The 13,078-nt window shown below is 38.8% G+C and overlaps 1 protein-coding gene across 1 annotated transcript in view; it reads left to right on the forward strand.

Moving 5' to 3' along the window:
- LOC107556168 (nesprin-1-like) overlaps window positions 1–13,078 on the forward strand; it is a 137,051-nt gene that overhangs the window by 45,080 nt on the left and 78,893 nt on the right. The window contains exons 51-60 of the mRNA XM_016239217.1: window positions 144–417; window positions 764–936; window positions 1,548–1,857; window positions 2,779–2,943; window positions 5,357–5,716; window positions 6,762–6,898; window positions 8,113–8,290; window positions 10,068–10,250; window positions 10,447–10,590; window positions 11,615–11,770. Coding sequence (XP_016094703.1) covers window positions 144–417; window positions 764–936; window positions 1,548–1,857; window positions 2,779–2,943; window positions 5,357–5,716; window positions 6,762–6,898; window positions 8,113–8,290; window positions 10,068–10,250; window positions 10,447–10,590; window positions 11,615–11,770 — 2,080 coding nt within the window. The remainder of the gene's footprint in view (window positions 1–143; window positions 418–763; window positions 937–1,547; window positions 1,858–2,778; window positions 2,944–5,356; window positions 5,717–6,761; window positions 6,899–8,112; window positions 8,291–10,067; window positions 10,251–10,446; window positions 10,591–11,614; window positions 11,771–13,078) is intronic.

Below are 13,078 nucleotides of genomic sequence, written 5' to 3' on the forward strand. Positions count from 1 at the left end.
CATGTGTGTGAGGCAGCATGTGTATGTGAGAATGTTCCAGATATAAGTAATTGTGTGTGCGTGTATTTACATATACTTGTGTATTTTTCACACTACCATCCATCATGAATAAATCTGAGCTGGCTTTATCTTTTCTTTCACAGGACATCTCTTGAACATCTGTGTCCGTCCTCTCTCACCATAACAGAGAGAGAATCTACTTCAGAGAATAGTGTGGCAGCAGAGTTGCTCTCAAACCATGAGGCTTTGCTGCAGGAGGCCAGGAGTCGACTCCGCAGCCTGCAAGAGTACCAGGCATTTGAGGAAGCACTAAAGGCAGTGGAAACCTGGCTGAAGGATGTTGAGAGGAACTTAGAGAAACTGGAGAACACGGAGGGGAATAAAAAGGAGGTGGAAGGGAAACTTGAGCGAGCACAGGTACATGCAGAAGAATTGTAGGAAACGAACAACTGGAAAAATCCACACATTTTGTGATCTAGAACAGTGGTTTTTAAAGAAAATACATAATTTTTGTACAAAGTCATAAAAATATAATTTATATTTGATTATTTTTTAATCTAAAATAAGCTGTATTTTTGTACCACTCCTTATCCTCTGTATTTTTGGCCATTTTTGTCCTGTCATCCATGAAACATGGTGTACATGCAACACTCAACTGACATTTCCCCAATACTGTTTAAGGGGAGGCAGTATTTTTAGAATGGCTGGTCTGTATCTGTATCTGTGCAGTAGCTGTAACTTGTGTTTGTTTCCTCTCATCCAGGATATCCTGCTTATGAAGGGAGAGGGCGAGGTAAAGCTCAACATGGCAGCCGGGAAGGCAGAGATGGTCATCAAGAACAGTGGAGAAGTGGAACGAGGAGTGATTTGCTCTAAGCTTCAGAAAGCTGAAGACGCATGGGCAGCACTGCTTTTGAGAGCTATGAGTTGCCACAGGTAACCTGTTGACTTTAGTGAGCTGAGTGATCTGGTTATAAAAGATTAACTTGTTAAATGACCATAATTGCAGAAGTTTAGGTCAACTGATAGTTGGATTTAAATGAAAATAAACCACGACAATGGAAACATCAATATTAATATAATTACCGGGGCCATTAAGGTATTTTGGGTCAAGAGTGGGAGCATAGTGATCTGTTTTTAAATTGGCATGTGTGCTTGACTGCAGGTGCCAGGCACCTGGGCTTTTATTCAATTATACTCATCATCACTATGGTAACCAAGTTATTATCTGGCTCTATCTGTTTCAATTAACACCAAGGGTGTAATGATGGAGCTGTTTTTTCTAATTATCTGCTAAATAATTCGGTCTGGGTTTGATAATAGGGTTCATGTTGCAGAAATAGAAACACTATCTATCTATCTATCTATCTATCTATCTATCTATCTATCTATCTATCTATCATTATCTGTCGGTCTGTCTGTTGTTGTATCATTCTATCTAGATAAATATGCTGAATAATATACACTGTAAAATTGTAAGAATGTAAAATATAAAAATATTAAAAAAAAAATTAATATACCTTTTACCTCTGTCCTTTGTGTTTTAGCCGATTGGAATGGACCGTTAATCAGTGGGATTTGTTCGTGGAGTCTCGTGCACAGCTGCAGAGATGGCTGGAGGGAGTAGGCCTGGAGGTTAAAGGTCCTCTTGAGCCCCAGCTTGGACTCAGGGAGAAAAGAAAGCAACTGGAGAGACTGCGCTTGCTGTCATCAGATGTGGAGGATCACCAGGGAGTTCTGTGTTATCTGGAGGAGAGTGCGGCTGAACTTTACAAACGCACTGTTGACCCCGTCTTTAAGGAAGAAGAAATGGTTCTCCTTAGGGCACAGTTTGAGGATGTCAAAGCTGCAGCAGAGGTGAAGTATTTGTTCATGTCTAGTCACGTGGATAGTTGTAGTGTAATAGTAAACGAGAGTGTTTATGTTAAAATTGAAATGAGTTAATTAATATTTTATCTTATTTAGGAGAGAGACAGATTGTCAGAGGACGTTGTCCTTGAACATAAGAAGTACATGGAAACAATCAGGGAGCTCACTGATTGGCTAATTGTGGTAGGGGAGGAGCTTCAGCAACGCTCTGACCCATCTGGTGACCCTCCAATCTTAAATCAGAAATTGACTGAAACTATCTATCTATCTATCTATCTATCTATCTATCTATCTATCTATCTATCTATCTATCTATCTATCTATCTATCTATCTATCTATCTATCATTATCTGTCGGTCTGTCTGTTGTTGTATCATTCTATCTAGATAAATATGCTGAATAATATACACTGTAAAATTGTAAGAATGTAAAATATAAAAATATTTAAAAAAAAATTAATATACCTTTTACCTCTGTCCTTTGTGTTTTAGCCGATTGGAATGGACCGTTAATCAGTGGGATTTGTTCGTGGAGTCTCGTGCACAGCTGCAGAGATGGCTGGAGGGAGTAGGCCTGGAGGTTAAAGGTCCTCTTGAGCCCCAGCTTGGACTCAGGGAGAAAAGAAAGCAACTGGAGAGACTGCGCTTGCTGTCATCAGATGTGGAGGATCACCAGGGAGTTCTGTGTTATCTGGAGGAGAGTGCGGCTGAACTTTACAAACGCACTGTTGACCCCGTCTTTAAGGAAGAAGAAATGGTTCTCCTTAGGGCACAGTTTGAGGATGTCAAAGCTGCAGCAGAGGTGAAGTATTTGTTCATGTCTAGTCACGTGGATAGTTGTAGTGTAATAGTAAACGAGAGTGTTTATGTTAAAATTGAAATGAGTTAATTAATATTTTATCTTATTTAGGAGAGAGACAGATTGTCAGAGGACGTTGTCCTTGAACATAAGAAGTACATGGAAACAATCAGGGAGCTCACTGATTGGCTAATTGTGGTAGGGGAGGAGCTTCAGCAACGCTCTGACCCATCTGGTGACCCTCCAATCTTAAATCAGAAATTGACTGAAATCCGGGTAAGAGAATTAAATGAAAGAATATTAAAGAATTGGTCAGTTTTATCCTACATCTTTTTATAGCATGTCATACCACAGAACATGTTATGTTTCTAGTATTGTTTTGTGTCAGACTCTCATATTATGTTTAATAAAGTCCACATCTGCATAAAATAAGCATGCAATTTAAATATGTTTCATTCCATTATCATAATTCCGTAGCTTTTACACATTAATTAGACATTCCATTTTTTTTTGCTTACAAGCTTATCTTCTCTCTAAGGGTCTTTCAACAACCTCTGTGGAAAATGATAGAAAGAACCTTTATATTGTTTTTTTCTCATTTACAAACATCATCTTTCACTCTGAATGGTGTGAAATGAAAAGAACAAATTCATTCTTTGAAGCAGATGAGATGGTGTGAGACTGCACGTTAAATTATGTGAGACACTGATAATATGAATGCATAATTGCATTTCATCTGCACATATGATTATGTGAGTGTGGGTGTATAAATAGATCGAGAGATATGAGTTTGTATTAACCCCATGAGAGAAATTGTACTGCATCAGTTGCCAGTCAACATAGCACAGGACAGAATACAACAGCATTATACACGTACACAATTTGCAGTATAAATTATCCAGTTAGCAGAAACTTTGATCTAAAATGACTTTCAGATGAAGAGTATAATACCATGATGAAGTGTTGCAATACCAAATTCCCCAAAATAGTGAAATCAGTGGGAAAAAAAAGCTTAAGAGTGTTTATTTTCTGAAAGTGCACATTACCAGCTGTGAGTCAAGAGCCCACAGAGGAGTCTTTAGATGTTTCTTGACAGTAGTGAGGCACTCAGCTTGCTTTGTACAAATTGATTTGTACAATGTACAAAGTACAAGGAAATACAAAATGCTAAATCTACAAAAAAGTAATGCACAGAATAAACATTGTGTATTAAAAAATTTAAATGGAGCATTTGTTTGTTAAAGAGGACATCGGACGCCCATTTTCCACAAGTTGGCATGATTCTTTAGGGTCTTCATGAAATTTCTGCAACATACTTTGGTTAAAATTCCTCAGTGGTCATTTAAAACAACACTCTTTTTACCTTGTCAAAAAGAGCTCCGTTCACAGCGACCCGTTTTGGTGAATGTCTCTTTAAATGCTAATGAGCTCTGCTCACCCCGCCCGTGGAAGAGGAAAGGCGATTTGCAAATAATCATAAAACATATAAAGTGTGAGACTTACTTCTTCTGGAGGTGCAGCTGGATCACAAACAGAGGGTACTGGTCCATCCTTTAGCAAAACCTGCCTTGAATTGTCCCTCGTTCAGAAAGCAGTCTGGAGTAAAATGATTTGTGCAGACATAAACGAATTTCGGTGTATTCGGTGGCGCATTACCATCAGAAACAAAACTAATCCACTGCCTCCTCAGCGACTCTGATGTCGGGAGAAAATGAAGACTCTTATGTTCTACTTTTACATCCAACTACAAAACACCTGCATTGTTTACAAGGTGGAAAACAAACTGGCTGAGGGCAGAGATATGCTAATATGGGACATTCTGTCAGAGGTTGTGGGAAATCTCTATGCTGTTTGCACGTTTCTCCCTGGATAATCAATGCCAGTTAGGGAGAATGAGAGAGTGGTATATTCGATAAAGGAAAATAAGACTACAACTGCAGCACTTTAAATAAATTATATTCAAATAAATGCTTCCATCTCTTTACCTTTAAAGCTGCGGATTATTTGTCAAGGATCATCACCTTAAAATGTCATCTGTTTATTACTGAACATAAATGTTTTTTTAAAACAAGCATAACTTTGCATGGAAAGCTGTTATGCCTTTTTTTAAATCTATGATAATATTGTATGGTTGATGACAAAATAAATAAAAAATACGTATAGGCTATTATATTTTTATATTGAAAGAATGAAATATTGTTTTACACTTTAGTCTTCTTTATCTTTTTTAATGACTTAATGATTTTAATATTACACTTTTATTAATTTTTGTTTAATTTTTATTTTTTTTTAAATAAAACATTTAATTGCACAATTTAAGTGTATTTTACATGGGATCCTTCTCATTGCTGAACGAATGAATGAATGAATGAATGAAATTCTAATCGCATGTGAGAAAATTAGACTAAGAAAGTAAACAAGTAGATATTCGTGTATAACATTAATGGTAGGCTAATTGAGATTAGGAGTATCTCAAGGAGGGAGGTGGCAGAGAGGAGCGTTCATCCTCTGAAGCGTGAGGGACAGATCCGATGTGAGTTTTTATCGCGCTTGAACAGTCAGTCAGTCTCACCGCCGAGAGAATCACGAGCGGCGGCGGCAGTAGTTGGATAACAAGCAGCCACCGATGCCGCAGTTTCCGTAGCAACTTTACCCTCCCTCTCTCCATCTTCCTCCCTCCCTTCTTCAGGAGCTGCTGGAGCGCGGCGCGTGCGAGGGGCGCGAGCGGCTGCGGCGCGTGCGGCTGAGCGCGGAGATAGCCGGAAGGCACACGGCGGCGGCGGGCTGCGAGCTGATGGATGGAGAAGTGGCAGCACTGGCTCGAGCGCTGCACCAGTGGGAGGGAGCTTCGCTACGCGCTCGCGACGCCCTCGAGACGGCCGTGGCAGCGGCGACAGGGGCCGAGCGGGAGCAGACACGGCTGACAGCGCAGTTGGAGGGAGAAATGGAGAAGCTGGAGGGCCAGCTGAAGGAGTGGAGCGAGGGACTGAGCAGCGCCGAGCGGAGGAATAGCGGAGCTGCTGCGGTGGAGGGATGGACGGTCGCCAAGGTAATTGAGAGATGAAGAGGGAAGGGGGAGTGTATAAGGTAAAATTATATTTAATTACAGTGTATATTATGTAAGCTCTCACACGTACGTTACTGTTTGGAAAGTCACACAGTTTGGTGAAGAATTTAATAATTTTTTGAAACAACACACTCATTTACAAGGTTATAGCCAGAAAGTAATATTTAAATAGTACAGAGCTTCTCTTTTCCCCTTTCCTCTCTTGTTTGTGTTTTCTTTCTGTCTGGCTCTTTCTCATAAACTGCAATGAGTCGTAATATGTTTTCCTGCTGCTGAGGTTGTTTATATTTCCATCTGCTTCTTGCTGCTCAGATAATTGAAAAAGGATTGCAGATTTTTCTTCCTTCTCTTCTTCCTTTTTTCCTCAAATCCCTCAATGTTTCCTTCTTGTATACTTTCTCTCATCCCGTGTTTCCGGTGTCCGGACTTGTTTGTGTTACACGCTCGTTTGCTCGGCTCAAGCTCCTCAACATCTGACAGCTGACTCCCACCGGGAGCGGGAGAGAGAGAGGAGAGGAGGCGGGGAGGGAGGAAGGAGAGGAGAATGTAAAATGGAGGGAGAGCGAAAGAGTGGGAACGCAAATGAGAGAACATGTCAAAGGCGAGGAAGAGTGAATGAGAGGGAGAACCGTGGCGTGCGAAGTGGAAGACAGGGAGGAGTGAGAGAAGGAAGAGGAGGAGAGAGATTGAGGGAGGAAGTGTTCTATAGGGGGAAGTCAGGGAAGCATTTCCCTCTTGTTTTTAAAGAGAGGGTCGGGGGAGGGTGGAAGCACAGAGAGAGAGAGAGAGAGAGAGAGAGAGAGAGGCTCTGTATAATCTCAGGCATGTTCGGAGAAGTGGGAAGGCTTCCTGGAGTTGCTGAAGAACAGAAATGCTTTTGTAAGAAGCCCTGCTCTTGGAGTTGAATTGAGCTGTGTGTTAATGCTCAAATGTGTATGTGAGAAGCATCAAGCCGATAAATGAGGTTTTAGGTGTCAAGTATGGCCTGTGCATTGACACTCACCCCTGCTGTGTGTGTGTTCGTCAGGGTGTTCTGGAGGGGCTTCAGACAGCTGAAGTTATGGAGGAGAAGCTGAAGGCGCAGCTCAATGAGCTGTGTGGGTTTTCCAGTGATCTGGGTCCACAGTCGGACAGAGTCAGCGCTCTCATCAAGCTACACAACAGGTGAGTGTGCTGCAGACATGAACGCATATGCATGAGGTTAAAGGTTTTTGAAGTCAAATGGTCACCACCTGGTTTTGTTTAGCGGGCCGTTCCTTGAAAGTTTGTTTAGCCTTTGTAGAAGTAGAAGTCTAGATGAAGTAGAAGATGGATGTTTCTTACAGAGCTTCTCAGAAATGTCTCCACTGCTTATGGCATGTAATAAGCAAATAATTTATAATAATTATGTAAATATAAAATAATGTATTCCAATATTAAATATGATTTAATATTTAATTAATTTAATAATTTATAAAAATGACATTAGGTTGTTTTTAGTTCTGAAAATAAACATGAAAAGAGTAAAAAATTATATGTTATACATTATAAATTATATATACAGCAGTTAATGAATAGAATAAATTAATTACAAATAAATAAATTGAGGCCTAAATTTGGTGAAAATGTAAAGATATTTATTCAGAAATTGTATTTGCAGTGTTTATTGCCCTTAAAGTTTTTGAACAATGTAAAAAGTGTGTTTACTGGCAAAACATATTTAAAAAAAAAAAAATAATAATAATAATAATGAAGCAAAAATAATTTATAAAACTATAACATTTAAAATAAATGTAAGAATAATGTTATAAATTAATAGAGAAATTAATTAAAAAAGTAGTAAAAAAAAAAATAATAATATATATATATATTTATTCATTCATTCATTCATAAATAAATAAATATTTAATTGTTTGTTTTGTTGGTTAAATACACATGCTCTATTTAATTAACAGAATACATTTACACATAAATTTAGTGCACTGAGGTGAATGAAGGGTTGTGATATATTGCACCTCATAGATAGCACTGCATCTAAAGTGAGCGTTTCAGCTAAGAGCACCTGTCATGACAGCAGGCTTTGCCTCGTTAGCATGCTTTTCAGGTGTAGCAGCAAAAAACATGCTTATCTTCCCTCCCCTGTCCACTTTAACCTCATCCGCATTCGTGTATGTGAGTGTGTATCTGTGTGCAGACATGCTTGTGTATTATTGTGTGTGCAGGTTCTGCTGCGTTTTCACTTTCTGATACCCAAACTCTCCCTCTGAGAGAGCCTGTCATTGAAACAGATGTCTGTGCACACCTTGTGCTATCAGCTCCCCCTACACTCACCCATTTTAACCCCATCCCGCTTTTTCACCCTTTCCTTTTCAAATACCGCTCTGCATCTTCCTCATTAGCCTAAGCCTACGGGCCTCCCGGGAATGTCAGAATAAAGAGAAACTGCTGGAACAACGCTTCCGTTCTTCTCTGCATGACTTCCGGCAGTGGATGGTCAATGCCAACATCTCTACCGCCAAATGCTTTGACTCCCCTCATAGCATCCGGGATGCCTCCATCGCTCTCCAGCGGATCCAGGTGAGTGAAATGGTTGTGGACAGTACTCTGTCCAGGAGGGCAACTGGGCAAAATTCAAGATTCTTGGAACATAGCCATAGCCAGGCCACAGCAGGTTGTCTCTATCCCTGTCATGTAAAAGTAGCCAGAATTTGATAAAGTGACAGCCCATTCTCAGGTCCCATGGGCCAGTTTATGAGGCCACCATTTAGCCAAGGATGTGCCTGACTGGTCTATTTATGACTTCAATTAGCACGGTAATAAACCTGTGAGAGCACAGGGAAAATGCACAGTAATGATGTATAGCTTGATGAAAGAGACATAGAATAGACCTGGATGGAAATTGCCTGAGAGTTATCTAAAATATATCTAAAATTTTACTTGGTTTTCTATTTCTGTCTTCCCATAATAGTGTAATTGTCAGTGACTCTTAATTGTTCAGTTGTGACCCAAAAATGGTCTGTTTTGGTAAAAAAAAAAAACAATAATGCAAATAATAAAACACAGTTTACCATATTAGCCTAAAAGGAAGGAGAAAACACTACCTGGTCCAAACTTTATTTTATGCCTGATGTTTTATTTATTTATTTATTTTTTTTAAATTGTTTTTTAATGTTAACACCTTGTTCACTTTACAAAAAAAATACTGCATAGTATCCTGCATGTACTGCATGTATCCTAACCGGCTTTTAAATAAGTACAAATATTTCTTCATATTTCTATGTTACTATTTTATTTTGTTTTAATTTATTTATTTTACAACTTACATTTTTTGTATTTATTTATTTATGTTTTTCAAATCCTAAAACTTTATTTTGAGCAGTTACAGATTGAACTGTAATTTAAGTTTTATTATTTTATTTTATATAAAAAAAAAGGAATTACATTTTTTTTGTAATGTAGAGACATTCATTTTTCAGCCTTAAAAAGATAAAAAGAACGGATAAAACACTTACGGTCTCTTTTGTTATGGACATAAAAGACTTAACAGTCCAATATTTTGCTACAAATTCAATCTGTCACAGCTAGCTAGTCATATTAGGAAGATGCCAACATGCACATCTAACATGACATGTCCTCACCAACCAAGACTACATTAAATAAAAGTACCCTTCCAATGAGGGTAAACATGATTTGTTTTGACCATGATCTGTAGCTTATGTGGAAAATGTTTAGGTGCTGAGACAATGAAACAATTGAAATTCAATTTTGTACTCTAATTTTGGCACTGTATTGGGTCACCACTTGCTGTCCAATGAAAAATCTGGGTCCTGAAGCAAAATCAGTTCAAGCTCCTTTTAGCATTTGTCTCCATACATGAATTCATTCCACAGAATACTGCATATATTTTTCCCACAATGAGCAGAGAAAAAAAAGCTCAGATCAGCACAGATTCTGTGTGGGTCTAGATGAGGCATAGGTCATGTACAATAAAAAGGGAGAGATATGAAGAAAGAAGTGGAATAAGGCTGCTCAGAACGAAAGATGGAAACAATGCGCCTCATTTTTTATTTACCATCAAATGCATTTCAAATGTGGAACAATGTTTCCACATGGCTTACTGCCCTGAACCACCAACACAGCTCAGACATGCTTTGGGTCATACATAATTGCATCTGTACCGTTTGAGTGGAGAAAGATGGAAAAAAGATGGGATGTGCATGCCTCACAGATGGTGGGAGATTCCAGCAGGGTGCCTGTCAATGTCTGGACGTGACTCATTGCACTTGCTGCCCTCTGCTCTGTGATAGTCTACTTGTGTCTGTGTGGCTGACGTCTTGCTCATTCTGCACCACAGGAGTTCAAAAGTGACAAGGAGCAGCGCCAGACCAGACTGAATACTGTTCTGACCTATGGAGAGCAGCTTAGTAGCGTGGTGCCTGCCGACAGAGTGGAGGCGATCAGGACCAAAGCAAATGCAGCCAAAGATGACTGGAAGAGCCTGATGGACAGCTTACAGAGAAGAGAGACGGCCTTACAGGTAGAGCTGTGTAGAGATGAATACATTTTTAAGACGTTTCTGCATATTTTGTATATAATTTTTTATTTAATTTTATTTTAATTTTATTAATTTTATTTTAATTTTTTAAATTTTTTATTATGAAAGAGTGTTTTTAAATTAAAAACCATATACAGCTTAAGTTGCATGTGTAACTTTTATGAATATGTACTTTCAGGTCTTGCAGTCTCAGATGCAGGACTTTGAGGCAAGTGTGGAACCACTTAAAGACTGGCTGAACAGGACTGAGATCAGTGTGCAAGAGAGCAGCGCTCGCCTCCATGACCTCCCTGCCAAGAGACTAGAGCTCTCCAAACTTCAGGTGAGCCCAGATAGTCTTAATGACTTATTTATACTTATTCATAAGAGCTTGGATCTACCAGAATGAAATGAATCACTACTATTAAGATTCCAGTCCTCACTGACTGTACCTTGAAAATCAGTGTGATGTAATTAATAGACAGAAGAACATTTGATTTATGATCAATAGATTATGCATTAAACATTTGGAGAGTATTAAAAATAAATTTCTTTTTTTCATGTCTTTTAAACATAATCTAGCTGTTTAAACATGTAATTAAATGAAATCAACTAACTGTGGCAGTGAATTTTGCAGTAATTAAGCTCAATTAAATGAGTTGTCAGAAGTAGGATCTGCTGGAGATAATGAAATAGACCATGTCTGTCAACGATGATTCCGCTGAGTCAAGCTTTTTGCCACAATTGAGGATTAAGCTGACATGCAAATAATTTTTCGCTCTCCAACTGCACTCAAAGAACAAAACCCCCAATATACAATCTGACAATAACATGAATGTAGAATAGAGGTTGGAAAGATTAACATTTCTATTTTTGCCTTATCACAAGTTCTTTCATCTCTATTTTTGTATTGCTTTGTCGCCTGCTGGGCCCTTTTGTCTGCTCTGTTGGCAATTGCATTTCCAACAATGTATCTGTACAGTGTGTAGAGGTCCTCTGAGTGATTATCCATCCCCTCCCATCTCCCCTTCCCCTGCTTTTACCCACTTTCCCTCTTAATCCCTTTATGCCCAGAGTGCACCCAACATGATAGACTCCATTATCATGAACTGTGTCTGCCTAACTGACAATTTCACAGTCTGCTCTTTTTCCATCTAGAGAAAAGAAGCAAGAAATTTGCTCGTGGTGGTCTTTTGTGCCCTGATGTATTAAGTGTGTTTAGTAAAAGTTTTTTGTTGAATGTCATCTCAGTGGATGTGTCCAAAAGCTCATCTAGGTTTTTAGTGTGTTTTTTCATGGCATGAACATTCGTCTTTATTCTTCTGTGACCCCTGCTTGCCTCGTGACCCCTGATTGCACACCCTCAGACATTGCTGGAGGAGATGCGCTCCAGAGAATCTGAACTGGCAGAGTTGAGAGGGCGAGCACATGGCCTCTGGGAAGGTCAGGGTGCTGGGAAGAGCTTTGTGCATCGGGTCTGCCAGCTAGCTGCATGCTACTTGGCCCTGAGCAACCTGATTAAGGTAACCTCCTCTACCTATCTGTTTACCTCATCATTCCTGTGTTTGCTCTTTCATCGTTACCACTGATTGTGATATAGGAGATGAGCTCATTATTATTGACCTTTTTAGATCTACAGTATTAGGAGAATTACTATAAGCTTTACATTTTTCATTGTTTATTTAACTCTCAGTAACAACAATACATTTAAAATAAATTAATACTTTTATTCAGCAAGGAGGGATTAAATTGCTTAAAAATTACAGTGAAATGATTTATATTGTTACAAAAGATTTATTTATAAATAAATACCGTTCTTTTAAGCTTTCAATTCATCATAGAATCCTGGTTTCCACAAAAATATTAAGCAGCATATCTACATTTTCATTTGTATTAATATAGAAAGCAGTCATTTCAAATGATATAATAATAATTATATTTCACAATATTAGACTACTGATTTTACTCTATTTTTGATCAAATTAATGCAGCATTGGTGAGCATTTTCTTTGAAAAGATTTTCTTTTAAACTTTAAAAAATCTTACAACCCCAAACTTTTGAAAGGTAGTGTACTTTATATAAAAAAAAAGCTAATTCTACACTAATTTACTTAGGGATGCATTGATATTACATTTTAGACTAAAACCGGTAATAATTTTCATGTTATGGCCAAATAACCAATAAATGTCTTACAGTATCTCACAGAAGTGAGTACACCCCTCACATTTTTGTAAATATTTTATTATATCTTTTCATGTGACGACACTGAAGAAATGGCACTTTGCTACAATGTAAAGTAGTGAGTGTACAGCTTGTATAACAGTGTAAATTTGCTGTCCCCTCAAAATAACTCAACACACAGCCATTAATGTCTAAACCGCTGGCCACAAAATTAAGTACACCTCTAAATGAAAATGTCCAAATTGGGCCCAAAGTGTCAATATTTTGTGTGGCCACCATTATTTTCCAGCACTGCCTTAACCCTCTTGGGCATGGAGTTCACCAGAGCTTCACAGGTTGCCACTGGAGTCCTCTTCCGCTCCTCCATGATGACATCACAGAGCTGGTGGATGTTAGAGATCTTGCGCTCCTCCACCTTCCGTTTGAGGATGCCCCACAGATGCTCAATAGGGTTTAGGTCTGGAGACATGCTTGGCCAATCCATCACCTTTACCCTCAGCTTCTTTAGCAAGGCAGTGGTCGTCTTGGAGGTGTGTTTGCGGTCGTTAACATGTTGGAATACTGCCCTGCGGCCCAGTCTCCGAAGGGAGGGGATCATGCTCTGTTTCAGTATGTCACAGTACATGTTGGCATTCATGGTTCCCTCAAT

Source organism: Sinocyclocheilus grahami, unplaced genomic scaffold, assembly GCF_001515645.1.
Source record: "Sinocyclocheilus grahami isolate Dianchi unplaced genomic scaffold, SAMN03320097.WGS_v1.1 scaffold556.1, whole genome shotgun sequence".
NCBI lineage: Eukaryota > Metazoa > Chordata > Actinopteri > Cypriniformes > Cyprinidae > Sinocyclocheilus > Sinocyclocheilus grahami.